We start from the raw sequence: 26,919 nt of genomic DNA on the forward strand, positions 1-26,919 counted from the left end.
CTGGAAGCTAGAAATCAAAAGAAAATGAAATGTCCTTAACATGATTAAGCAAATCTATAATTAGCATATGATTCAATGGGGAAGCATTAAGCATGTTCATTTTAAATCTAAAAGGTGGGCAAAGGATATTACAGAGAAGAAGAAACACCAGTAGCTAAAGAACACACAAACATAACCTTGTTTGTCCTTCAGGATCATATGTATATACAATGCCATTTTGTGACCATTAGATTGGCACAAATGAAAACTAGCCAATGTTGTGAGAGTATCAATGGATTCTCTTAAAAAGTGTGGTGCAGATGTAAACTAGAACAGCTTTTTTGGAAGATATTTGACAATATGAATTCATATTTAAAATGCACATATTTTTAAACTTTGTGATTCTGTGTCCAGATATTCTCTAGAGAAATATTTGAATGTGTGTACCTGGATCATGTATTACATGTGGTTCTTCATTGCAGTATTTTTGTTTTGTTTTTTAAAGATGTATTTATTTATTTCTCCCCCCTCCCTCCATTTTCTGCTCTCTGTGTCCATTCGCTGTGTGTTCTTCTGTGTCTGCTTGTGTTCTCATTAGGCGGCTCCGGGAACCATTCCCAAGATCTTCCGGAGTGGGAGAGAGATGGTCATTCCCTTGTGCCACCTCAGCTCCCTGGTCTGCCCTCGCCCTTATTTTCTCTCCTCTGTGTTTATTTTTGTTGCATCATATTGCTGCACCAGCTTTCTGCATGGGCCAGCACTCCACTTGGACCAGCACTCCATGTGGGCCAGCTTGCCTTCACCAGGAGGCCCTGGGCATCAAACCGTGGACCTCCTATATGGTAGACGGGAGCCCAATTGCTTGAACCACATCCGCTTCCCACAGTATTGTTTGTAATAGCAAAAACTGGGATACTCTGCCAGTGACCATATTGTCAGATTTTCCTCTTCTCTAGCAAGAAAATTGCCAAAAGTGCTCCTGGAATCGCAGACCTTACAACCTTGTAATTTCCCAGGAGCCTCTCTTAGAAGGTCCACCGTGGAGTCGCTGACATCAAAGATGGCCTTGCTGCTACTGTCCAGGAAAGAGGGTATAAGCAGACCTGCCGAGTACTGTGGGTTTAAAAAGAGAAGCCGCCAGTCCCCCAGATGGGTCTGGGGATGGACAGGAACTCGTGGTGGATGCTAGAATTTGTCCTGCACGGCCTTCCTGAGCAGGCTGACACCCGGGAGGCAGCTCTTTCAGTGATATGAAGGAAGTGGATATCAGGAGTGGCAACTCAGGACTCCCACGTGTGAGATGTCCTCAGTGGAAATTAGTACTAAAGGATTGGCATCTTCCTCTCTCCAAGAACAACGGCGGCCTGTGCGGGCTCATGTATCAGGTCATCTACTGAGCTGTGCAGGACCAATCTGACCGCCACACCTGTGACAGTGAGAAATCCCTGCTGCTAATGAGACATGAATTCTCTGCCAATGTGGGTATCACTGTGCTGACCACTGCCCCCGTTGTGACTCTGAAAGGGATAGCTTCAAGAGAAAGCTGCTGCACTTTCTGCTGGAAGGAGTGTGGGCCTTGGAGCTGAAGAAATAAAAAATGCAAAGCATCTGCACGCAGGACGGTGGAGCAGGTGCCATCACCTGTGCACCTCCTGATGGGCCACCAAAGGGTGTTACCATCTGGTGTTTGAAAAGGTATTAATAGTTTCATCAGCAGTGGTTGCCAACAGTTTGTTGTTGTTGTTGTTATTAAGTGTAAGGATGGACTTTATTTTTACAAAGAAAAAAAAATCTTTTGAGGGCTAAAAATTACAAAGTAAAAGCAGATCACTATGTAGAAATCTAGTGATTAATATTTTGCCTGTGCAAGAAAACTTTATCAAAGTTACTCATTTAACAAATTTACCCCATTCATAATGTAATCAGTTATAATAGTTATCTTCTTCATATGGTTACTTTATTTCAAGTTATATTACATGTTATTCCCTCAAGTTGAAATTTCAATTTTAGACAATAAGTTCTTGGCTCATAAGGATGGCACCTTAGAAAGGGTAATTTCCACGCAGTCTCTGGTGGCATTATTCCAGGCCAAATTCTTTTGCCAATCAGAAAAAAATCACAATGTTCACTTTTAATGTGAACTCTTTCTACCAAAAATGTGGCCAGATTTTGTTTTCTCATGACTGTAGGTATAAATGAGTAGCAGCAAGAAAGGAAAGATGAAAATTAAAGGCAGCCCTTAAAATAAATGGATCAATCATACAGAAGTAATGTTTGGCTCATGACAATTAAAAAATGGCAACCAGGGAATGGCAGCAGCCCAGTGCTTGAGTCATTGCTGAATATACTAAGAGAATGAAGCCGGTCCCAGGTTGACCAAGTGGGAATGTATCATTATCCCTGCACTTCATTCTTCATAACAAATGCTTTAAGTCAATAAGGAATGTGAGTCATATTTAGTCCCACTTACAGAAGTTTTTACTGGGTTTAGTACTTCAGTCATTTCCTTTACTCGCACTCCTTTTTGAGTACTTTCTGTCAATCCTATGAAGTCTATAATGATCATAAATACTTTGAATGACAAGACATTCCTTTAAGGTATACTTGAGAATGGTTGTCTGAAAAGAATACCCATTTATTGGGAATGGAATTATATTAACTGAATGCTAAAGTTTCTCAGTGGCAAAAAGCTCAACTTTCTTGTTCCCATCGTCTCTGCCATACATGATTTCCGGAAGACCTCACTTTCAAATTTTTTCTTCAGGGCTTTGCTAAAGAATGAAAACCAGAGAGCAAACAACTGAGCTTAAGGACATCTGGGGTCAAAAATGAAAGAAAATATGCTGCCATGCTACAATGGTGTGAATACTCCAGATTCATGTTAATGAATTCAATTATTGTATATGAGATTTCCTTAGATGAATAGGGCTCTGGGCATAAAACATGTCACTTCTTCCTATCAAATTATCACAAATCATTGCTTTTTGAGTCTCTGGATACTTTTACAGTTTAATTTGCAAACAGAATTTTTATAACAAATTGTTCTTAACCCAATCATATTTTGAAAACTGTTTATATAGAGAACCCAGGGAATAAAGTAAACCACGCACTGGGTTGCCAACAGTTTTTAAAGGCCTACTTTGTGTCTTGCAACCAAGTTAAAGATGACAAACCCTTAGCATGGGTCTCTGTTGGACATACACTTTCACAGTAAATGCCTGTTTACTCGCACAGCTCCATAGTTAGACTGAAGGCTCTTGGAGGAGAGTTCTGAGACATTTCTCCTGGCATAATTCAGGTGACAATAAAGTCTGCTTTAATGGCACCTGCACCTCTTTCTCCTGGATAGAAGGAGTTTATGGTAGCCTGGAATTTATCCCTCATGGTCATAAAATCAGGCATATAAGGCTGCTTTAAAGTGGGTGATGTTTAATAATCCACACTCTTCTCTTTTAACCTTCTAATACTCAGTGATTTAGATAGTCCATAAACATTGAGAATTACAGGATAGGTATTTGGTTGACCTTTTTCATTGATCAGTTTGGAGGGTGTAAGTAATATATGCTCTCCACAGTGACTTTTTGAAAATACCGGAAAGAGTTCAGTTTATCAACGACCAGCAGGGTTGTCTTACTATTTACAAACTCAGCAAATTCAAGGATTGTGGCAAAGCTATGGTCTTAACTCCTCGGTGATCTCTGCTCCCAAAGAAAGCACACACACACACACATTTCTCCTGCCACCGCCATTAAAACTAATGAAGGCTGAACTCTGAGAGTAGGAGAAAGTGGAGGCAGAGAGGAATGGAATTCGGAGAGGTAGCAGCTCAGCCCAACGGTGTGGGGACTCTGGGCCATTGACTGTCACCTGGGTAGAAAGATCTGAACCCACCCAGGGGCCTTCCTTCCCTGGAGCTCGAGCCCCAGTCCGACACCGGCAAACACCATGATGATTATCTGAAGGCAGCAACCACAACGGATTTTTGAAATAGCAGATCTCAAAGGATTTCTCTGTACTATGGCCCAAGAACCACTCCGCTCTCTGCTGTTGTGTTTGCTCTCGAGCCAAAGGTCACCTTTCGCTGGCTTCCTCTCCGTCTTCCCGCTCCTAAGCCAAAAGGGTTACTTCAACTCTGGCAACTCCTTATCTACTCACCCGGAAACTCAAAAGGGCTTTTCCCTCCCTGTTTGCTTAGAAACACCTTAAGTTCTTAAGTAAAGTGGGGTTTTAAAAAAATTTGCTTCCTTATGATGTCAACCTTTGGGGCTCTCTAGGCAGAAAGGGGTCTATTTAAACTGCCCACCTTACACCCAGCACTTGGCAGGCTTGCCCAGCTCCCGGGTGCTGGGCTGGCTGCGGAGCACCTTGTTGCCCAGACCCTCTGGGATTCTGCTTCTGTGGGGCTGGGGTCCCAGAATCTGTCATTTACAATGTTCCCTCAGAAGATTCTGACTTGCAATCAGTTGTTTTGTTTTGTTTTTCTAGATTATTCCGGAAGTAGAAGAATAATCGTTTAGAAATTTCCTCAATCATTCTTTCAGGTAAATCAGTGAACATTTATCAAAGAGATAGGATACCTAAGGCACTGTGGCTGACCCACAAGGAAAGCAGAGGCGACTAGTAATAAGAGCCATCATTACTGAGTGCCCGCCAAGTGCCAGGCACGCCGCTACACGCTTAACGTGGATGACTTCATTTAATCCTCGCAACATTCCAGGAGGTAAATGCTACTAACACACCCATTTTACAGATGAGAAAACCGAGGCATAGAGGTGAGATAGCGTCTCAGACCTAAAGCTAGAAAAGGGTTGAACAGGGGTTTAAACCCAGGCAGTCTGGCTCCAGGACATGCACCCTAAACCACCATCAGCCAGTCCCAGCCTTCAGCGAGCCTCATGGGGAAGGGGGTAACATCTAAATGCCCACAATAAGAGGCAGATGTTAAACTGAGGTATAAAGAAAGGTACTAGGGGACGAGCCGGCTCTGGGAATGGGATTCTGGACTCAGAAGAGATTTCTACCCTTTTGCTAACCAACAAGGGAGTGTGAAATCCCCCAGCCAGTCCTTGAGTACTCAGCTGGTAGAGTCAACCCACCTGAACACAAGCGCAGGCCCACGGATTGGCCCATCGCAGATCTTTCTCCAAGACACTAAATAAACTGCAGCCCAGAACCAAGGGAAAACTGGCCATTTCTACTTCCCCATTTCTGAAACCTCTTGATTTGGAATGTGCTTGGGGTGAGCGTCAGCTTGGGCTGGGAAATGGGACCAGGAAGAGGCCCCACATGAAACTGCAGATTTTGGGTTTTCCTCCCAAACACTGAGCCTGCGTTTGTGTCACGTAAAGACTATAATTTGGGGATCCAAATAACAAGCTAAGGGGCCTCTAGAGCAGAACGGTGACCCTGTCTTGGGTGACTGAGCAGACGTTATTTAGTCTGACTTGAGGTTGCAGAAGGCCATTGTCCTAATTTACCAGGAGTTCTTTTGTGCCAGCTTCTCACTGTGCGCAAATCGCACGGCTACCATCATAACCCCACACTGATCGCACTCCTCCGAAGATGACAGGCCTGTGGCTCAAAGAAGCAAAATGGTTAATAACAAGGCAGCCTGAGACACGCTATTTTGAAAAGCTGTGAAATGCAGCATAAGATCCCCCGCTTAAGCCCAAAGATTAGGACCCTCCATTCTAAACTGAAAATTCATTTTTGCTTCCGTCAATTTTCTGAATCTATAAGACTAGTATATTTTATTGTATTATGCCTATATATACGTATTTTCCCCTGAATAACTGCTACATTGGGGACATAGCAAAATATGTAAATTCTTGCTTTATAAGTTTAAATGTCCTACCTTAAAGAGGTTAAATGTTAAATGTCTACAGTTAATCTTGTAGCAATTTAAAGGAATTTAAAAAGGAGGGGTTTAAGATATGAATATCAAAATTCTGATGGTAAATATCTTTTTCCTAATTTGGCAGCTATTTCAATGTACGTCAGCGTGACGGCCAAGTTGTATTTCTCTCCAAAAAAAAAATTCAGAGGAAATAATATTGTCTAAATCTAATTTTGATATCTTAAATCATGCTTTTATGATATATAAGAATTTAAAACATGAAATGAACAATAAAGTGGTTTTTTTAAATTATCTCCCCATGCAAACAAACAAAACCAAAATCAAAGCAGTCACCCCTGGAAACAGTTCACAGGCTAAAGTAGCAACAAGAAAACAGGCCTGGGGAGATGGTGATTTGGGGGTTAATAAGATGTGGTGGCAAAGACAGCTAAGCCTCCACCAGAGATCCCTGCCCCACTCCGTCCCCAGAGGAGACGCTGCGGCGAAGCCGCTGGGCAGGCGGGGCTGCACTGACCAGGTCCCCTGCCTCCAAGAGGGGTCATGTGCCAAGTCCTTGCCAACGGAATTGGAGCGGAAGAAATGGGTGTCACCTCTAGGCTGGCTTAAAAAGCAAGTGTGGGAAGTGGATGTAGCTCAATGGTTGAGTGCCTCCCTCTCTACATATGAGGTTGCGAGTTCAATCCCTGATACCTTCTAAAACAACAACAAAAACCTGAATCCTTGGGGAGTGGCTGTAGCACAGTGGTTGAGCGCCTGCCTTCCCCACATGAGGTCGCAGGTTTGATCCCTGGTACCACCTTATTAAAAAAAAAAAAAGGCAAGCATGTCTTCTTTACTTTTTGTTTTTTAATGCCCGCTGCAAGCAGAGGATGAGGAAGGCAAGACCACAGGAGGGCAGGAGCCTGGGCGAGGCGTGACCCTGGGAAGCAAGCTTGCCCAGCGCAAACGACTGCATTCGCTGTTGGATGGATCGGAAAGAAATTTACCTGAAATGTTGACATTTGTTACAGCCAAGAATAAACCTGCCATGTTCCAAGGAGCTGAGACTGCTGGCCAGGAGAGGAGCTGCCATGGCAAACGCAGCTCCTTCAGGCCCCCTGATTTGAATAACTATGAATAATTCTGTTTCCTCCCTGCCGGCCCACAAAGGTTACCAACGAGCCCGTCTGGGAACGCCGTGCCCTTCTGAGACAATGACAGGCAGTGGGAGCCTGGGGGTGCCCAGGCAGCCCCTTAATGAAGTCCCACGACTGGCCTGTGCTCAAAGGGAGCCTGAGGACGCCGGCACGGGCCTGGGGTTGTGCTCCCTGCCCGGCCTCAGTGGGCTGTAGGAGTCAGCCAGGCTCATTAGAGACCCGACTCCACTCGCTGCCAGCGGGAGTGGGCTCTGAATTCCTCAAGATGCTTTAAAATAAAACGGAAAGGCGCAATTACGCAGCCAAACTGAAGGCAAGGCAGCTGCATCCAAAGCTCGGCTTCCTCGGTAACAGGACCCCAGCCCCAGGAGCCTCACCTTCCTCCCGGGCTGCAGCTGGGAGGCTTCTGTAATTGGATGCGCCCCTGCTCCAGCTCTTGGATTATTCAACTGATTGATTTCAGGAAGCCTCAGCTTTCAGTATGACGAGACAACAAGAAGAGCAAGAAACCATTGCCACCCTTACAGTCTATCTCGGCAACGCACACGACCAAACTAATGATGGTGATGATGATAATAAAAACGAAATTAGCCAACACATGCTTCTTATGTGCCAGGCGCCATCCTAAGGGCTTTGATATGCGCTGACCTCTTTTCATGCCAGCTTAATTAAGTGCAGTTATCATATTATTATCATACCACCTCCAGTCTACAGATGTGGAAACTGAGACATAAAAAAGGTTAAGGAACTTGCTCAAGGTCACACAGCAGTGAAGTGGCACAGCTGGGATTCAAACCCAGGCGATACGGTCCTAAAGGGAATGCTTTGGACCATCATACTCATGGCTATTTGCATTTTGCAGAGCATACTATGTATGGCAGACCCCGTGCTACATGTTTGCGATATATTATTTCATTTAATCTTCACAAAAACTAGGTAAGATAAGAAAATAGGCTCATAAAGAGGCGAGTACTTTAGTTAACGGTGCATACAAGGGGGCCACAGCCGGCATCCAAACCCAGATTCTGTTGATTCAAATCCAGGCTCTTAACTATTACATGACACAGAGACCCATCTAAACTAACCTACCAGGGTTCATAAAACTTAGGGCGGGAAAACCAACTAGTCCGATTCCCTTATTTTAACCCCAGAGGCTGGAGTTAATGGTGAGATGGAGTAGACGGAGCACAAACTTGGCCTCAGAAAGAGCAGGGCTCCAGCGTGGCTCTGTCCTTTATTAGCTGTGTGACTGGGCCAGTGGCTCCATGTCGCCAGACGTGGGCGTGTAGAATGGGAATAACAGCCCCCTGGGACCACACTGAGAATTCAGGGCAGTATGTGTGGGATACATGTACGACACCTAATAAACGTGCTGGCTGAGCCCAGGTGTGTGCCCAGTTAGGCATCCAGCCCGGTCCAGAACCCAGGGAGCAATCTTCTCCAATCTAGGAGACAGCAGGACGGAAGTACCTTGATGGATGTGAACCGCTTGAAATTCTATCCAAAATGTTATAATTGAGTCACCAGCACGTAGGTGATACATTCCATCATTTGTAACATTAAAAGATATGAAACGTTTAAATGTATGCTAATAGCAGCCTAGTTATATAAATTACGGTAATTAGGATGGGATACCATGCAGCCACTAAACAAGGTTGTACATTCATCTGGATATTAAAGGTGTGCAGGAAATATTGTTAAATAAAAGCAAGTGGCAGAACAATATGCATTGCATGATTTGTATACAAAACAATCACCTATGTATGCTCATGCATGGATGGAAAATTTCTGGAAGATATGTAAGGTGTCAAACAGGGGTAACCTGTCCAGAGGTGGGAATGGAGACAGGATGTGGGGAGGGTGGATTTTGCTTGTCCTTTCTTATTATTTTAAATTTTACTTTGAATATGTATTTTATAAATGAATAAACAAATAACTAAAAGAAATTAATTCTATGAGTAAGTGCATTTGGGAGGAGAGTCCATAGCTTCATCAAATTTTCAAAGAGGTCTTTGACCCAGGAAAGATACAGTGCCAATCTCTCACCTTTCCCACCTAAAATATTTTTGTAAACGAAAAGGTAAAGGGGAAACTTGGAGACTGATTTATTTGTCTACGGTATTTATGTTGAGAGGAAGGATGGCCTGAATTTATACCCAGCTCTGCCACTCACTAGCTGGGTAACCTCGGGCAAGCCAGCAAACCTCTCTGGGCTTCAGTTTCTTTATCTGAAGCACAAGATTAATAAAAGTACCTCTCTCCCAGGTTACCGTAGGAATTAAGTGTGAGAATCCCCATAAAGTGTTTAGAATAATGCCTGGCATATCATAGGCCCTCAGATGTTAACTGTTACTATTACTATTACTATTACTACTACTACTCCAGTAACGACAATGCTCCCCTCCCACCGCTCCTCTGAGTGGCTGGTAAGTGAATTGTTCAGGTAGGTGACTGGTTTCTTTTGGAAGTAACAGTTCTTCTCTGAATGCATTAAAAAAAAAAAAAAGATTTATTTATTTAATCTCCTCCTTCCCCTCCTCTTGCCCTACTGTTCTTACTGTCTGTGTTATCTTCTCTTCTCATTTTCTCTCCTCTAGAATTTGCCAGGATTTGATCCTGGAGACCTCTGATGGGGAGAGAGGTTCCCTGTCAATTGCGCCACCTCAGTTCCTGGTCTCTGCTGTGCTTCACCTTGACTCTCCCCTTGTCTCTCTTTCTGATGCCTCATCTTCTTGCCACACGCTCACTTGTGTGGGGCACTGGCTCACCACGCGGGCACTCACGTGGGCACTGGCTCACCGCACAGACACACTTTCGCTTCTTCTTTCTCACCAGGAGGCCCCAGAGATCGAACCCAGGTCCTCCCATATGGTAGGGGGAAGCTCTATCATGTGAGCCACATCTGCTTCCCTGAATGCATTTTCAATAATGAAATATATTAAAAACAGAAAAGCATGAAGAAAATAATGACAACCACCCACAATCTTACCTCCGAGAGGTAGTGGCTGTTCTCACCTACCATCTGCCCTCTTTGCATACACGCGTATATGCATATGGCTTGGAAACACAACAGAACCAAGCTGGACATATTTTCTCTTAATAATATATCAAAACATTTTCTCAGGGAAGCAGATTTGGCCCAATGGATAGGGCATCTGCCTACCATGTGGGAGGTCCAAGGTTCAAACCCAGGGCCTCCTGACCTGTGTGATGAGTTGGCCCACGCACCGTACTGATACACACAAGGATTGCCATAGCGCGCAGGGGTGTTCCCTGAGTAGGGGAGCCCCACGTGCAAGGAGTGTGCCCCGTAAGGAGAGCCGCCCAGCGCAATAAAAGTGCAGCCTGCCCAGGAGTGGCGCCGCACACATGGAGAACTGACACAGCAAGATGACACAACAAAACAAGACACAGATTCCCAGTGCCGTTGACAAGAGTACAAGCGGACACAGAAGAACACACAGCAAATGGACACAGAAAGCAGACAACTGGGGGGCAGGTGAGGAAAGGGAGAGAAATAAATGAAAAATAAATCTTAAAAAAAAAAACATTTTCTCAGGGCATTAATTGCTCTATTACCATAGAGCATGGTTTTCCATCTTGTGATCTTGTGGATGTACCATAATTTAACTGATCCCCAATTTTTGTTCTGTGACTTCCTTCCTTCCTCCCTCCCTCCCTTCTTTTCTTTCTTTTTCTCTCTTTCCTCCCTCCTCCCTCCCTCACTTCCTTTTTCTTTCTTTCCGACTTCCTTTCTCCCTCCCTTCTTCCCCTCTCCCTCTTTCCCTCCCTTTCTCCCCCATCTCTCTTTTCCATCCCTCTTCCCTCCCCTCCCCTCCCCTCTCCTTTCCTTTCCTTTCTGTAAGGATTTAAGAGGTGCTAGAGCAGACTGCAAAGATTTTTTTAAAAAAGAGAGAGCGTAAAGACTACTGTTCTTCACCTGGCAAAATTATCTCATGCATAGTCCAGTGTTCCCAAATTACAAATTGATGGTACTTCTGGAACTTTTCTGAGTATCCTGCACATTCCAAATATGCAAAATCCCCAGAGAAATCATATTTCTCAGAGAGATGGACAAGCAGATATTTAGGCCTTCCAGCCTCAAAAACAGAGTTTATATACTCCTAGATCAATGACATAAAGGACAAAATAGGTTTCTACGCTATTTTTTTTTTTGGCTGTCAAATGATCCTTTATTGAAATGTTTTCCTTTGTAGTTCTTAACCATCTGGGCATCCCACTGCACCACTGCTGATGCCATCTATGATGTCATGAGGGCGGCGGCCACCTGAATTGCAGCCCACAGACTGGGCAGTCCCCAGAATCTTTGTAATGGTTCCAGAAAGTTCTCTGGCTAAGGCTCAGTGCCGCATCTGCCGGGTAATATTGACGATCTCATCAGAAGTGGTATTTCCACTGTGCTTAATGTTTTTCTGTTTCTTCCGTCTCTGGGTGGTTCCTCAAGGGCCTTGATGATCAGGGCAGAGGCAGAAGGGACCCCCTCAATCTGAATGGTCAGCTTCACTGTAATCCTTAGACCTTTCCAGTCACCATTTGCCTTGGCAATCTCATCACCAACCTTTTTTGGAGACAGACCGAGGGGGGCTGATCTTGAGGGCCAGAACAGACGTGTCACCGACTTCTCCACTGGTGCACCTCAGGTACATGTCTTCTATCTCGTTGGGGTTGAACTTGGGGGGCATGGCGGAGACAGCTGGTGTTGGATGAACCCAGATGCAGGTCGACCAAGAAAGCTGCACCCTGGCCTCCCCCAAGCCGAAAGCCTATGCTTTTTAATTCTAGTATCCACTGCACTGGTAGTAATTGCTGATTTTGTTATATACACCTCGAGCAATGGACCATGCAGTACTGTCTTGACAGGGTGCTTTGCACAAACATCAAGATTGATATGTGTGTCCAGTTTCATCGTTGGGTCCTGATTTTTAGTTGCCATGGGTAGTTGTGTGTCAGGATATCACCAAATGAAACAATTTAGCCATTTCTGACATTGTCCCTTTTTTGAGGTCCACCCCCTCACATAAACCCACAAACAGCTATGACTACCACTTGCACTTAGTAAGCAAGGAATTTCAAGGGTTTGGGGAAAATATCTTGATTTCTGAGGCTCAGAAGAGTCATTCTTCTGCATGAAATATCAGTAAATCTGTGTAAATCAGAATAAAGTAGGTAATGCTGTGGTAACAAAAAGCACTCAAAATTTGGTGGCTCAATATAAATGTTTATTTCGCACTCACATTATTTGTCCATTGAGGGCTGCCTGGGAGCTCAACTCCACACAGGCCTCCCTCCTGGAGCCAGGAGGACAGAGCAGCCACCACCTTGAGCCCTGGGTGCAGCAGCAGAGCTCCGAGGGCCTCACAGCAGCATTAGATGCTCTGGTACAGAGGCTGCATACATCACCTCCATTCAGATAACTGGCCAGAACTTGGCAAATGGCCCCATCCAATTACAAGGGAGTCGGGAGAGGAATCCTATCTACCTTGTGTGCAGACAGCAAGGGGGGACCAGAAGATTTGGTTTATGGTCCTCATGACCCGTACAGGTCTCCCTTAGTTGGGGAGGGCCTATTTGGCCAGGTTTGGAGGATCAGCTTTTTCTGCATTGCCCACCTTCAGGAAACAACACATTCCCACCAGGAAGAAGGGCACAGCATGGCATGAATTCCCAGCCGGTGGCAGGCGGACTTGGTGGTAAGCTAGGAGTGCACATCAAAATCTCCTGGAGAGCATGTGAAGTTTGAAAAAGGCTTCAGAAAGAAAAAGTCATCATGAGCCCTTGAGAATTGGCAGCTCTAGAGCGTGGTTCATCAATCACTCCTACTAGTTCAAAAAAATAAAAAACAATAAAAAGACCTCTAATGTTTAGAGACCAAAATTCTGCCCATGTATTCCAAATCCCACAAAACCCTCACCTTAAAACATACATTCTCTTATTTGTCCAACAAAGAGAATTAAAGGAGGTAGGGCCCTCCAATACCAAACACCCCAAGCGCTTTGTGGTGGTTTGAAGCTGTTTGTAACCCCAGAAAAACATGTCCTTAAGTTTCATCCATTCCTGTGGGTGTGGACCTATTGTAAGTAGGACCTTTTGATAAGGTAAGATGTGACCCACCTTATTCAGGATGGGTCTTAATCCTTTACTGGAGACTTTATAAATGGAATGAATACAGAAAGAGAGAAGGCCATGGAAGGAAGAGGCTGAAATCAATGAGACCCAGAAGAGAAGGGGGAGACCAGCAGACACTGCCGTGTGCCTTGTCACCTGACAGAGGAGCCAAGGCTCGCCGGCAGCTGGTCTTCAGAAAGAAAGCATCGCCTTGATGCTGCCTTGATTTGGACATTTTCTCAGCCTCAAAACTGTAGGCTAATAAATTCCCATTGTTCAAGCTGAACCATTTCGTGGCATTTGCTTTAAGCAGCCTGGGAAACTAAAACAGACTTAGAGAGCTCAGAGACACAAAAAAGAGGCCCTGAGAGGCTAGACCCAGGGAGCAGCTCAAAGCAGAAGAGGTGAGCCATGCCATGTGCTTGATCGCCACTCCTGAACTCAGAGAAAGCAACGCAGAAGAGAAGGCAGAGACCCGAACGAAAGGCAGCCATTTTGCCTCCCCTTGTTGCAGGACCCCAGGATCTGCCAGTAGCCACTCTTTAGTAGAAACCTCATGGCTGAGACAGTAAATAAAAGTTCCTGTAAGGAAGGTATCCTGAATTTCAGGTGCTCTAGAGGTACAGAGAAGGGAGGCCGGCCCACCTCTCTACACGTGAGCAGAGACTCTGACAACAAACAAAAGGACGATGATGGACGATGCCCATCCCAAGGAATGGAGAGTATCTGCAACTGCAAGCAAGATAGAATCATCCATCTTGCCCCCTGCTAATGGCCATCACCATCCACAAATCCTCAAGATTCAGGAATGAACAATGGACTAAAGGAGATTTATTACTATTCTACTACAGACTTATTATTCTAGCAATGGAAAAACTTTTATCATTGATATAAATGCAGTGGCCACAAGAGGTTCTGAGGGATGGGAGAGGGAAAAATAGGTGTAATAAGGCGGCATTTTCAGGACATTGGAATTGTCCTGCATATCATTGCAATGATGGATACAGGCCATTATATATTGTCATAACCTACAAAATTGGGCAGGACAGAATGTAAACTATAATGTAAACTATAGTCCATGGTTAGTAGTAATGCTTCAATTATGTGTTCATCAATTGTAACAAATGTACCACACTAATGAAGGATTTTGTTAATGTGGGAAAATGTGTGTCAGGGGGAGTTGGGCATATGGAAAACCCCTATATATTTTATGTAACATTTGTGTAATCTAAAACTTCATTAAAAATTTAAAAAATTAATTAAAAAAAAAACAGGCTTAAAGTTCAGTGGGGAAATAGTGAGGCAAACACATTTTTAAGACAGTACAAAGTTCAGGGAAAGGTCAAGGGGTAGACACAGGACTGGTTTTCTAAAAGCCATTCATTGTCCCCTTCTCCCTAAATATACCTTCCTGAAGAGGCTGAAGAGCTAAAATTCCTGATTGCCCTCCTTGCAGCTAAGATGGCCACGTAGCCCAGTCCTGACCAGGAGCATAGAAATAGAAGTCACTAGGTGGGGCTTCTGGAAAAGTTTTTTAAGAAGGACAAACAGCCGGCACACCCATTTCAGCCCTTTACTCTTCTTTCTCTGAAATACCAGCACATACCTGGTGATTGAGCAGGTTTCTTATTTTCTTTTTCTTTTTAAACCATGAGAGAATAAGCAAGACAAATTACCACAAACTTAGTGTCTTCAAACAACACAGGATGGAGCTTGTGGTTAATGGTATAAATATTAAGAATGTTCTTCTTTTACAAAGTGTTACAAATACGTTGATACACAGGAAAATTATAACTAATATAACTTATGGGCAATAGTTAACAGTAATATTGTACCATTTTTGCAACAATGGCAAAGAAGATATTATATTAATTCTAAGAGACAACTATGGGGAATAAAAGGGGGTATGGAATTTTTTCCTTTTGGAGTAATGAAAACGTTCTAAAATTGACTGAGGTGAAGACAGCCAACTCTGTGGTGAAAATGAGAGCCACTTTGAATGGATTGTATAAAACATGGGGCCAGGGAAGCAGATTTGGCCCAGTGGTTAGGGCGTCTGCCTACCACACGGAAGGTCTGCGATTCAAACCCCGGGCCTCCTTGACCCGTGTGGAGCTGGCCCATGCGCAGTGCTGATGCGCACAAGGAGAGGAGGGCTGTGCCATGCAGGGGTGTCCCCCGCGTAGGGGAGCCCCACGCGCAAGGAGTGCGCCCCGTAAGGAGAAATGCCCAGCGCAAAAGAAAGTGCAGCCTGCCCAGGAATGGCGCCACACACACGGAGAGCTGACACAACAAGATGATGTAACAAAAAGAAACATAGATTCCTGTGCCGCTGATAAGGATAGAAGCGGTCACAGAAGAACACACAGTGAATGGACAGAAAGAGCAGACAAATGGGGGGGGAGAGAAATAAATTTAAAAAATAAATCTTTGAAAAATCAACAAACATGGGGCTGTATAACACAGTGACTCCCGTGGTGGAAAATGGACTGTGGTTAACAGGACAAATATAGGAAGGTTCTCTCGCGAGGTGCTAAAAACTGGGTGGGTTGGGGGAAAAATATACCAAATGTAAGCTAGAGTCTATAGTTAGTAGTAATATTTTGACGATGCTCTTTCATAGTGGTAACGAATGTTTCACAACAATGCACAGTGTTGGTGGGGGGGTGACATATGGGAGCCATGTACGGTGATATGCATGTTTGTTTAGTAAGTTCACAACTTTTACTATATGCTTATTGTTTATGTATGTTAATGTGTGAATGATATACTTCAATAACATTTTATTTAAAAAATAAAAATGAAATAAAAAAACAACAGATTTATGACCTAACTGTTCTGTAGGTCAGAAGTCCGAAATAGGTCTCTCTCAACTAAAATGGAAATGTCAGGAAGGCAGTGTCCCTTCTGGAGCTTCCAGGGGAGAACCGTTTCCTTGCCTGTTCCAGCTTCTAGAGGCTGCCCCCACGCCTTGGTCCACGGCCCCCCCCATCTTCCCAGCCAGTGACAGCTGTCGAGTCCTTCTCACATGACAGCGCTGTGACCGCCTCTCCTCCTTCCCTCTTCCACTTTTAAGACCCTTGTGATAACACTGGGGCCACCTGCATGATCCAGGAGACTCCCCATCTCATAAGCACACTGCAAAGTCCGTTTTGCCATCTGAGGTCACGTTTTCAAAGTTTCTGGGGATTCGGACATGGGCATCTCTGGGTGGCCATCGTGGTGGGGTTTTCTGTTATTTGCAGCTCAACGCACCCCTAATTGAGATCTAGCCCCTAAGTCTACCTAGGAAGGCTTCACGGAGGAGGAAGCCGCCTACCGAGACCTGAAGGGTTAACAGGAGTTTGTCATATGGGCAAGTGGGGCATCCCAGAGAGAGGGAATAGTGTGTGCAGAAGAGAGTGCATGAGGTGTGTTTGAAAACTACAAGCAGTTCGTTAATGCTGGAATTAAAGTCATATGCCCGGAGTAGGGGGCAGATAGGGTGGGGCCAGATCACAGCTGGCCTAAAACATTTGCTGCTTAAAGAGTTCACAGGGTGGGTTGGGGTCCAGAGGAATTAAGGCCAGCCCCCGCCCCCCACCCCCAAGCAAGTCAAAGGGGGACCTGGAGCAGCACAGTGATGGGAGAACCACCAATGGCGCTGAAGGCCCTTTCACGTACACACCTCGTCCAAACCAGCCCTGACGTGCCCCAAATCAGCTTAGCTAGTTGTATTTGTTTACTTACTTACTTATTTTTAATGGTACCAGGGCTGGGGGTAAGCCCGAGACTTTGTATGCAGGAAGCTAGCACTCAACCTGAGCCACAATGGCACCCAAGTTGGTTTTTTCATTTGTTTGTTTGTTGTTTGTTTGTTTTTAGGAGACTCCGGGAATCGAACCTGGAACCTCCCATGTGATAAGCACAGGCTCAATTGCTTGAGCCACATCCACTCCCCTGGTCAGCTATTTTAAATCACTGCATGGGGCAAATTAGAAAATCGAATGGGCATGGTAGTAGAGAGGCCTAGACTCAAAAATATCCCACCTGATGAAAATAACCTGGAATTAGAGCAGCAATGGTGGCCCAACTTTGTGAAAATACTAAGAACCATGAATATACTCTTTAAAAGGGTGAATTTTCTAGAACGTGAATTATATCTCCATTTTAAAAATCAACCAATTGTAACCCTACCAGTTAGCACTCAGTGAACTCACACTTGTATGTTAAGTAGTCAGAGCCTCACTTCGCAGGGCAGTTCTGAACATTAAATGTGATAAAATAGGCAACACAGTGCAGTGCCTTGCATGCAGTAGATGCCAAATATATGCTAGTTCCTTTCCTTTTAAGTACCAATAAAATTTTTAAAATTCATTTTCCCAGCAGCTGCAAGATGTGACATAAGCTCTAGGCAATCTCCTTTCAGGCAGTATTGTCTCGGGCAGACTCCAGCAAGGAGCAGATGCTTCCTGGGCTGAAGCAGACGCTCACTGCAGAAAGACTGCAGATCTACTCTGCAGCTAGTGGAGCAGAAATAACAAGAGAGTCACGTTGTGTAAACAGAGCTACACAGAAAGTCGGGGTGGGGAGGGTGGGAACAAAGATTTCTGCCCATCATCCCAGGGTGCTATACAAACAGAGTCCAGTTTCCAAAATAGCCAAATCTGCCCCACCTGGACAGATCCCTGTGGGTACAACAAAGCCCCTATGTTTTAGACCCCACCCTCCTTGTCAGTTCCTCAAAACCAGAATGAACCAAATACAAACCTTATACAACCAGAAATTTCTAGCATATAGTGCCAAGACAGGGGCTTCATTTTTTCATTGAGCTTCTCATTTGGGACTATTCCATAATCAGCCAAGTACTTAGCAGGTGCTTGCCATGTGTGTGAAAGAGATTGTTGTGAGAGAGAAAAAGAAGCATCAGCCACGGGCCCTGCTCTCAAGGAGCCAGCTAACCTCTTAGCTTGAGAGCAATGCTTCACAGTAAACATATAAAAGGCATCGTGCCTTGCACAGAGCAGTGGTTCAATCGTTATTTGTTCTTTGGATCAATGAAATAATAGACGGCACAATAATAAGACAATTGTGGGGATGCGAGGCTCACTCTAAGAACCACAAGATGGGTTGGAGTAGTTGGAAAAGCTTGTGCCAGAGGCTGCTAGTTGCCTACCCAGTATCAATTCTTCCATTTTCCCTTGAAATAGAGCCCCTATTGTACTGGAGGTGGCTATAGTCGAACTACAGCACTATATTTCCCAGCCTCCTTTATAGCTAGAGGTAACTAATAAGATATAAACAGAATTGTCAAGAGGGACTCCCAGGAAAATGTCATAAAAGGCAGACCAACAGCTGTTGCTTGGCCCTGTGCCATCCTCCCTTTCTCCTATTTCTTGCCTGAACTATGAATTTGGACCACGAGGCAAACTTGCAGAAAGTCAACAGAAGCCTGATCACAGAGTCACCGGACTCGCCCTGGACTACTCACCTCCGGAATTCTTTTACATGACAGAGAAATAAACACCTTTTAAAGCTGCTTGTCTGGGTTTTGATAAATATACAACAAGCCCAAATCGTAACCAACACAGGGTTCCATAGAAAAAGCCAGTTCTTCAGGAAAGGGTCAGCTTTGGGATGAGGACACGGAGGTGGCAGAGCACCTCAAATGCCAGGAGGAGCACGAGAAATTACAGAGAGGAAAGGGCACTGGCTGAAAGTACTGGGCGCAGAGTGGGAAGTAAGAAGCCGGGTGACGGCTCTGCAGATGGCAGGGGAGTCAGCACTTAGTTGGGGAAGGACCAGGGGCCACAAAGGACCAAGAGAGCTCAACTCTCGCAAGCAGCAAAACACCTCTGCACCTGTGAAGGGGGTAAGAAAGTAGCAAAAGAGGCCTTGGGAGCTTCATTACATGAAGAGATGCCAGTACGAGCAGGGACCTGATTCAGCGAACTGAAAATTCCTGAACTTAGAAGAGTAACTATAATAATACCATCTAAGATTCATGAAACAGTTCCGTGCCCAGCCCTGGGCTGCGCACTTGACACACACTATCTCATGTGAGCTTCACAACTACACTACGAATTAGTCCTACTATTATCAGCTCCATTTTGCAGAGAGGGTAATCATTTGCCCAACACAATCCTTACAACCTCGCAAGCCGGAAGGTGAGGTGGGTGGGTGGGATAGTTACTATTACTAATAATGATAGCTACTCATTTTTCACGCGAGGAAAGTGGGTATACTATTATTTCAAAACCAAGAAAATGTATGAAGATTCAGACTTTAAAACATAAAGATCCAGAGCCAAATACGGAGTCAAATGCTTTATGATCAGTCTCTTAACCAGAAGAAAAACAGACCAGATGATTAGGAAAGTTTTCAGGCTTGGCTGCATTTATTACTTTTACTGGAGGAAGGAACTGTTTTACTAACCCACCCACCACCCTCTTGCTGGCCAGTGCAGTGACCCTGAGGTGGAGATGGCACTAAGGTGGTTGGGGTGCAGGCCAGAGAGAGGCAAGCTTTAAGAGCCAAGCAAACAGTGATGCAATGCCAATTCTGGCTATAAATGAATCACAGCAAACCACCAGTTCCTGTGTTTCAAATAGTTTTTAAAAATCTTTTTACAAAGGATTAGAAAAAAATTACTCCGTCACAGCTAAGGCTGAAAATTCAACACTTAACATTATGCAGACACGTCCACTGAACACAAGGAATTCTTCCTGGAGCAACAATCACTCACTCACTAATGGGAAAGGGAGAAAACCCAGCACATAACAAGTGAATTAGGTAACATGAGTACCTAAGTAGGAAATGCATTTCCCATGAGGGTGAAAAATCAAAAGTCTCCGTCAGGCAGCCTGGCAGAATCCAAAGTTAGAGAGGCAGGGCTTCCCAAGTCGAGAAATCTGGAATCCCACCGCTGCTTGAGGATGGCATGACAGGCTGGGGGGTTAGAATGTTACTTTGCAGACAGACCAGATTTTAATACCGACTCCACCATGTGCTAATAGTGTGACTGGGGGGTAAGTTGCTTTACCTCTCTAAGCCGTAGCAGCTTCACCTATAAAATAGGACTAATGGTTTCTACCCACTGAGATGGCTGGGAGGCTAAATGAGATGGTCTGCTGTTCGCTTTTTTTTTTTGGTACTGGGGGCCGGGGATTGACCCCAGGACCTCAAATATGGGAAACTGGCCCTTGACCACTGAGCCACATCGGCTTTCCTGAGTTGGCTTTTTTGTTTTGTTTGATGTTCGTTTTTGTTTTTTCGGGAGGCACCGGAAACCAAACCCGGGACCTCCCTTGTGGGAGGCGGGAGCTCAACTGCTTGAGCCACATCTGCTTCCCCCATCACTGACTTTCACTGGACTTACATGTCTAGCATTCTCTGTTAAAAATTCCAGGAAAGAAGAGGCTTTCGGATACCATCGAAAAGTGCCTTTTAGATCACAGGAGTGTGACCCTAAGGCAGCTATGTCACTCAGGCTCCTCACGTGTGAGAGAGGGCCTGGGACAGATACCTTCTAAGATGCCTCCCCATTCTCAGCTCACGAATGTCACTGAAGGTTTAAATAAGTGTCCTTGGTATGGGGACCTGACTGAAGAGAAAACAGTCCTTTTCCAAAGAAGGAAACACCTGCTCTGGGGCCTTTTTATACAAGACCTCACAAGTCTCCTTGAAACCCAGGGAAAAGCACACAGCCTGGACTACCCAGAAAAACTGACCCTCGGTTGAGGGTCTCTGAATACAGATAATAAATATGATTGCTGGCAGAGGGCAAATAACATGAGGACCAAGCCAGCCAGAGCCTCACGAGCCAAGATGACCACTTTGCCCCAGACCTGCCCTGGGGCCTGGAAGGTTCTAGAAAGAGGCAGAGCCACGCTGGAAAAAGCACATGCATCATGGAGACCCAAACCGTCTATGATCCAAAATGATCTGGGAGTGGGAAGCTTTGAAGAGTCAACTCAAAGAAAAACAACATGTAGTGGTGGTGATGGAGATGATGATAGCTAACTCTAATGAGCTCTTACCATGTGCCTGGACTCGTTCAAAGCCCTGTAGAAAAACTAACCCATTCATTCCTCAGATCAAGGCTATGATGTAAGCAAGTTTTTATCAGTCCCATTTTACAGATAAGGAAACTGAGACACAGAAAGCTCAAATAACTTCTCCTAAGGTCACACAAGCAGACTAGCTTCAGAGTCCATGCTCTTAGCCAGTGTTTCCAAACCTTTTTGACCAACCCATCACAAAAACTACATTCTATATCACAGCCCAATATATATATACACATTTATATGTAATTAAAACAACGTTTTTAGATAGAATAAAACTCACTATACCATGTATAATGCACCCTGATGTTTTTTATTCCATTACATTTTTTTTTTAAATGGCTCATTCAGCCAGTATTTATGGAACACCTACTGTGTGTTAGGCACTCTTCTAGGCTTTGGGGCTATGCCAGTGAATAAGAGACAACAATCCCTGCCCTCGTGGAGCTTGCATTTTACTGGGGAGAAACAGATGCTGAATAAGAGCCACATGAAATATCATAGCATCCAAGAGGATGATTAGTGGGTGTTGCCGAGAAAAATTAAGTAGGGAAGGGAGCTAGAGAGGATGTAGAGGGTGATATTGAGATTTTTAAGTAGGGTGTTCACGGAAGGCCTCATGTTGCTATCACTCCCCATAATGCTGATTTCCATGGGTGGCCACCCAGTGTGTATGCCCTACCCAGTCACCACCCTCTAGGGTCTCCCTGGGTGTTCTGAGGCTCTTCCTCCTGGGCTGTGCACTCACACACATATACATGTATGCATGTGTTTATGTTTGTGAAGCATGTGTGTGCACATGGGCACTGTACACACGTGTGTATGTGTGTGCACCCACCCATGATTCACTCACTATGGCAGGTTTTGGAGACCGAAGGCAGGGTCCCCACATGTAGCTGTGCAGGGCTTCCCCACACACGCTTGCCCTACAGAAGGGGCAGGAATGGGGACAGAACTACAGCCGAGGCACTGCTGGCCAAAGCTGCAAGTGTCAGCTGTCTGCCCTGGCTGAAGTCTTGAGTCCAGGGGAAAGGGAGGCTCTTTTTCATTGGTTTACCCAAGAAGGCCCATCTTTGACAACTTGTTGGTGCAGAGGGAGGGCAGATTCCTGATTTGCATCAAGGTGCCCCAAGTGCTAGCATGTCCTTAGAGAGACAAGAGCCAGCTCACAGAAGTGAAAAAAAGCTGCCTGGGGAAACTCTATGCATTGGGCACACCTTGTAGGGTGGTGACTGATGTGGGTCTGGGGGGAGATGGGATTGGAGCCCGCTCGGCAGAGCTGGGACCACTTAGGTGGCCTCCATTGAGGGCCTTTGGAACTTGGCACCACGTGAAATTTTCAGACTCTTCCTCCAAGTTAAAGGGGCACATAAAAATGTCACTAGCATGGGCGGTAAGTGCATTACCTATGGGAAAAGAAGCCAATCTCTGCTAATGAATAAGTGTAATTGATCAAAACAGACAACTTGATGGATCTTCCAAATGTGCTTTTAGCAAAGTGGACAGTTTTTCATTCAAATGCAAACTCACCTAGATAAGATCTAATAATGGAGATTTTGGAACAATCCCAGCATCAGTGGGTTCCCCCCCTCCTCACTGGTCAGGAAGGCATCTTAAGTTACTGGTAGTAGCTTGACCCAAGCGGCCATCAATTTATGCTTTCCCTGTGGCTGAGGGGACAGTCACAGGCCACCTCACTTCCTTTCCTGCCCTTTTCTCTTGGCCCCATGGGTCCCTGACCTATGAGGAGCCAGGTGGCTGGGAGACATGAAATCCAGTATAATCACCCATTCACTCAAAGAACATTTATCGAGCACTATGCAAGGCACTATGCCAGGTACCAAAGATGACTGCAGCCAGGCCCTGTCCTCAGGAGAGAGCAGTCGCGGGGGAAACAACCGGTGACAGGAGGCCTGGGCGCGTGTCTCCGCTCAGCGCCACAGGCGTTTCATCTTGGTGCGCTTCAGTTTGCTCCTTTATCAAACGAAGGCCCTGGACTAGCTCTGATCTCCGGGCACTGTGCCAGCTGGGTGAAACCAGCTGATTCTGAGCCCTTCCCTCTCTGCTCCGCCTCTAGGAAGCTGACAGATGCTGTACAGCCTTTGAGGAAGGCAGAGAGGCTGCAAGGGGGCAGTGAGGATTGTGCTCCTTCCCGGGAGTGAGAGGCTGGTTCGATTTGGCCAGAGCAGGAGATGCAGAAAATTAAACGGAAGACCTAGGCTTCTACACCACGGAATGGGGGGTGTGGGGGGAGGGGAAATGGGGAGCCACTTTGGTGTGTGAGGAAACAATCTGGGGCTCTGACTGGAAGGGGGAGGAGGGAGGCGATGTTGCAATAGAGCAGAAGGGTTGAGGCCTGAGGCGAGAGATTCTTTGGCGGTCTGGGAAGGCCACCATTCCACCACCCCCCTGGCACTGCCACCCCTGAGCACATTGCCGGTTTCACCCAAAACTACTTTGCACTGTCTTTTGAAGTTCCACAAGTGGCTTCAAGGCCAACAGGTCAACAAACCTCACTTCTCTTCCCAGGCACCCGAGGTTAAGCAGGACCCACCAAGGTCTGCCAGCGAGGAGTGCAGGCGGCGGGGAGGCGCCGGGCAGGGATCTAGAGGGGTGCGCCTACCTGCAGAGGAGACGTCCTCGTGGTCTGAGCTGTTGTGGCTGCCGTCGCTGCCCCTCTCGGGCGAGCTGTGGCAGGGCGAGTCCCGCTCTCGCACCGGCAGAAACCTCTTGCGCCTCCAGGGGGGCAGATGCTCGCGGGCGCCGCGCCCGGGGTGCTCATCGGAAGGCAGGGGCGAACCCGGCGCGTCCTTGCCCTCAGCCTCCAGCGGCTCCAGGTCCCGGCTCCCGCGCTGCTGCCGCCGCCGCCCCCCGGGGATCAGATGCATCCAGCGGTGGGGGCTGCACGCCCGCGCGGGCTTCTCGGCCTCATCGCGGGTCCCAAAGCGGCAGGGGGCCATGAGCAAGTGACCGAAGACGAATTTCTCGTTCAAATCCACCATCTCAAAGTCGTGGTCACTGCTATCGCCCCCATCGTCCGCGCCCGAGCCGTCCGGCTCGCCCTCCTCGGAGCCCCGGCCCGCGCCAGGCGCCGAGGACGGCTCCTCTGCAGGGGCGCTGGGAACCGTGCCGTCGTGGCCGGAGGGCGCACAGTCCTCCCGGAGCCTGAAGAGGAGGCGAGGCTGCAGCAGCTGCTGGTGGATGGCGGCGGTCAAGCTGAGAACTGCGCCCCCTTCCCCTGCCCGCCCGGGCAAGGTGGGAAGGTCCAGGCCCACGCAGGGTGGAGACTCGGCCTTCGCCGCCACCTCCGCGTCGGGGCGCGGGAGGCCTGGGGAGTCTCCGCCACCACCCACTGCGCCCTCGTCCGCGCGCGGTGGCGGGGCTCGCTCTGACCCTGTCGGCGCCGTCTCCTCGGAGGAGGCCCCCCCGCTGCCGCCGTCTCCGTCCTCCTGGTGCCCAGAGCCCGGGTCCCGCTTCTCGCCGGCCAGGGCCGCCTGCAGGTAGAAGACTTTGAACTTCTCCTCCGCCAGCACCTGTTGCAGCCGCTTCTGGTTGAGTTTGCAGCGCTCCAGCTCGCGCTCCATATCCAGCACCGAGTCCAGCCGCATGACCGGGGCCTTCTCCCCGGGGAACTCGGCCTGCCAGTGGCGCTCAAACTCCTGCGGGTCCCACATGCCGGGCGCGCCGTCGGGCCACCCGGGCCCGGGTCCTCCGCGCCGCCGCGGACTGGAGTCGCTCCTGGCTCTCCCGGAAGCCCGCGATGGCGCAGTCGCCTGCCCTTCACTTCAGCCCCAGAAAAGAAAAAGAGAAAAAATAAAGTTTTTCCCCTTCCGCCCTCGTGCCTTTTTTTTCCCCCTTCTGCTTCTTCTGGGTTTCGCCTCTCTGACGTAGGCGGCCACCCGCAGCGGGGGCGGGCGCCCGGGGGCCTGGACCCGCCCGGGGCGGGACGCGCGGAGCCGGGCGCCTCGTGGGCTCGGGCCCCGGGACAGCCGCGGCGGGGGACGGAGAGTCGGCGGCGCCGGGCCCCGCGGGCGCGCCGCGGGGCGGAGCGGGCAGCGGGCGGCCGGGAGAGGGCCGAGGCGCGCGGGCCTGCGGTGCTGCCCAGCCGCGAGGCGCCGGGGACACCCGGAGCTGACTGCGGCGGTCCGGGCTCGCACTTTCCCGCAGCGTCCTCCTGCGCAGCGCCCCCGCGCGCCGCCCGCGCCGGCTCCCTGCACCCGAGCGCGGGGCCGCGCGGCCCGCGACAGGCGGGAGGCCGGGCGAGGGAGCGCGCGGGGGCGCCCTGGCCTCCAGGCACCCGCAGCCGCCCCGCACCGCAGCCTCGCCATCCCGGAGTCAGCGCGGCGCCTTGGCCCGAGAAGGAAAAGGTGGGGGAAAGGCGAGGGGGCGCGGCGGCCAGCGCGAGCATCCGCGGGCGCTGCTTGCCACCCGGCGGGGCTGCTCGCCGTGGGGATTTATAAAGCGCCCTGGATTGACATGTCCAAGGTCACAGAGCAGTTTCATCCAAAACTGGAGTCAAACCTCCATGTTTTGAGTCACTTTAAGGGTTCTCTCCAGTGCCAATAGAACAGGCAAAGGTGACAGCGACAAGGGGCTCGCTGGAGACTCTGGTGACTTCAGCGCTGAGGGTCCTGCCGAGTGGCTGAATTAAACCATGACTGGAGAGGCCTAGGCCTAGTAGAGGACTCTAGTGGGCCTCCAGAAGGTCCCTCTGCTCAACTTCCTCCTTGTCACTCCAGGCACCCCCTCCCCCAAAGGGGAAAAGAAAGGAGCTGGTGAGGCGCGGTGGGGGGTGGGCCGGGGCTTCCACTGCCCGCTTTCCTCCACATTTGGTTGCACCGCACTTTCCCTTTCCTCTCCCGCAGTGTCTTTGGTGGTGTCCCACTGCCTGCGGAGAGAGGCCCTGATAAATTGTCTCGTGCTTGCCTGGCAGGGTCTTTATCAATGATTCATGTTTCCTTCATTTCGAGGATGCCCACTGATACAAGAGGCTAAGTGACTGCTGGCTCGGAAATTCTTCGCTGCCCTTGGGGGTTGGAGCTAGGCTCAGCCACCCTCTCCCTCCAGCCAACGGCCACACTCGAACCGTGGAAATGGCCATTCCTGCTCCCACTTTTCAATCCCTTTCAATCTGTTCCACAAGGCCACCAGGAAGAGATTTCTTCACCTCAAATGAGATAGAGCCAGGCTTTTGCTCACAAGCCCTCAGGGGCTCCCCATTGCCTACAGGATGGAGTCCAGACTCCTGCGCATGACAGTGAGGTCTCCACCCAGCTCTCTGCCTCCCTCCCTTACCAACTTGATCCTGTGCACGGAGAAATCCTGCTCTTTACGCGTGCATCTTCCTCTTCCTTCGAACTCCTGTCTCACACACACGCACACACACACTCATTGCTGCCTGGGGAACTCCAGCTAAAGGATCTCCACCTCTAAGAAACCTTTCCTGGGAAGCAGATGTGGCTCAGGCCACTGAGCTCCTGCCTACCACAAGGGAGGTCTGTGATTCAGTTCCTGTGCCTCCTAAAGAAGACAGCAAGCTGGCATGAGGGGTAGGCGTGGCAAGCTGACACAACAAGATGATGCAACAAGAGACACAAGAAGAAAAACATAATGAGAGATACACAGCAAAGCAGGGAGCAGAAATTCCCAGTGCCTCCTAAAGGAAAAAAAAGCAAAAAAATAAACAAAACCGAGCAAGACAGGGAGCTGGCATGACCCGCAGGCATGGCAAGCTGATACAACAAGAGACACAAACAGAAAAAAAAGAGGCTTTTCCTGA

At 47.8% G+C, this 26,919-nt stretch overlaps 1 protein-coding gene and 1 pseudogene across 2 annotated transcripts in view; both read right to left on the reverse strand.

Moving 5' to 3' along the window:
- Positions 1–25,024, reverse strand: part of ABR (ABR activator of RhoGEF and GTPase) — a 173,949-nt gene extending 148,925 nt beyond the window's left edge. For both annotated transcript variants that reach the window (XM_071210448.1, XM_058283792.1), the window contains exon 1: positions 23,764–25,024. In XM_071210448.1, the coding sequence (XP_071066549.1) occupies positions 23,764–24,814 (1,051 nt within the window). In that variant the 5' untranslated portion in view covers positions 24,815–25,024. The remainder of the gene's footprint in view (positions 1–23,763) is intronic.
- LOC105745229 (large ribosomal subunit protein uL11-like) lies at positions 11,155–11,675 on the reverse strand (annotated as a pseudogene).
- Positions 25,025–26,919: the final 1,895 nt, after the last annotated feature.

This window comes from Dasypus novemcinctus, chromosome 21, assembly GCF_030445035.2.
Source record: "Dasypus novemcinctus isolate mDasNov1 chromosome 21, mDasNov1.1.hap2, whole genome shotgun sequence".
NCBI lineage: Eukaryota > Metazoa > Chordata > Mammalia > Cingulata > Dasypodidae > Dasypus > Dasypus novemcinctus.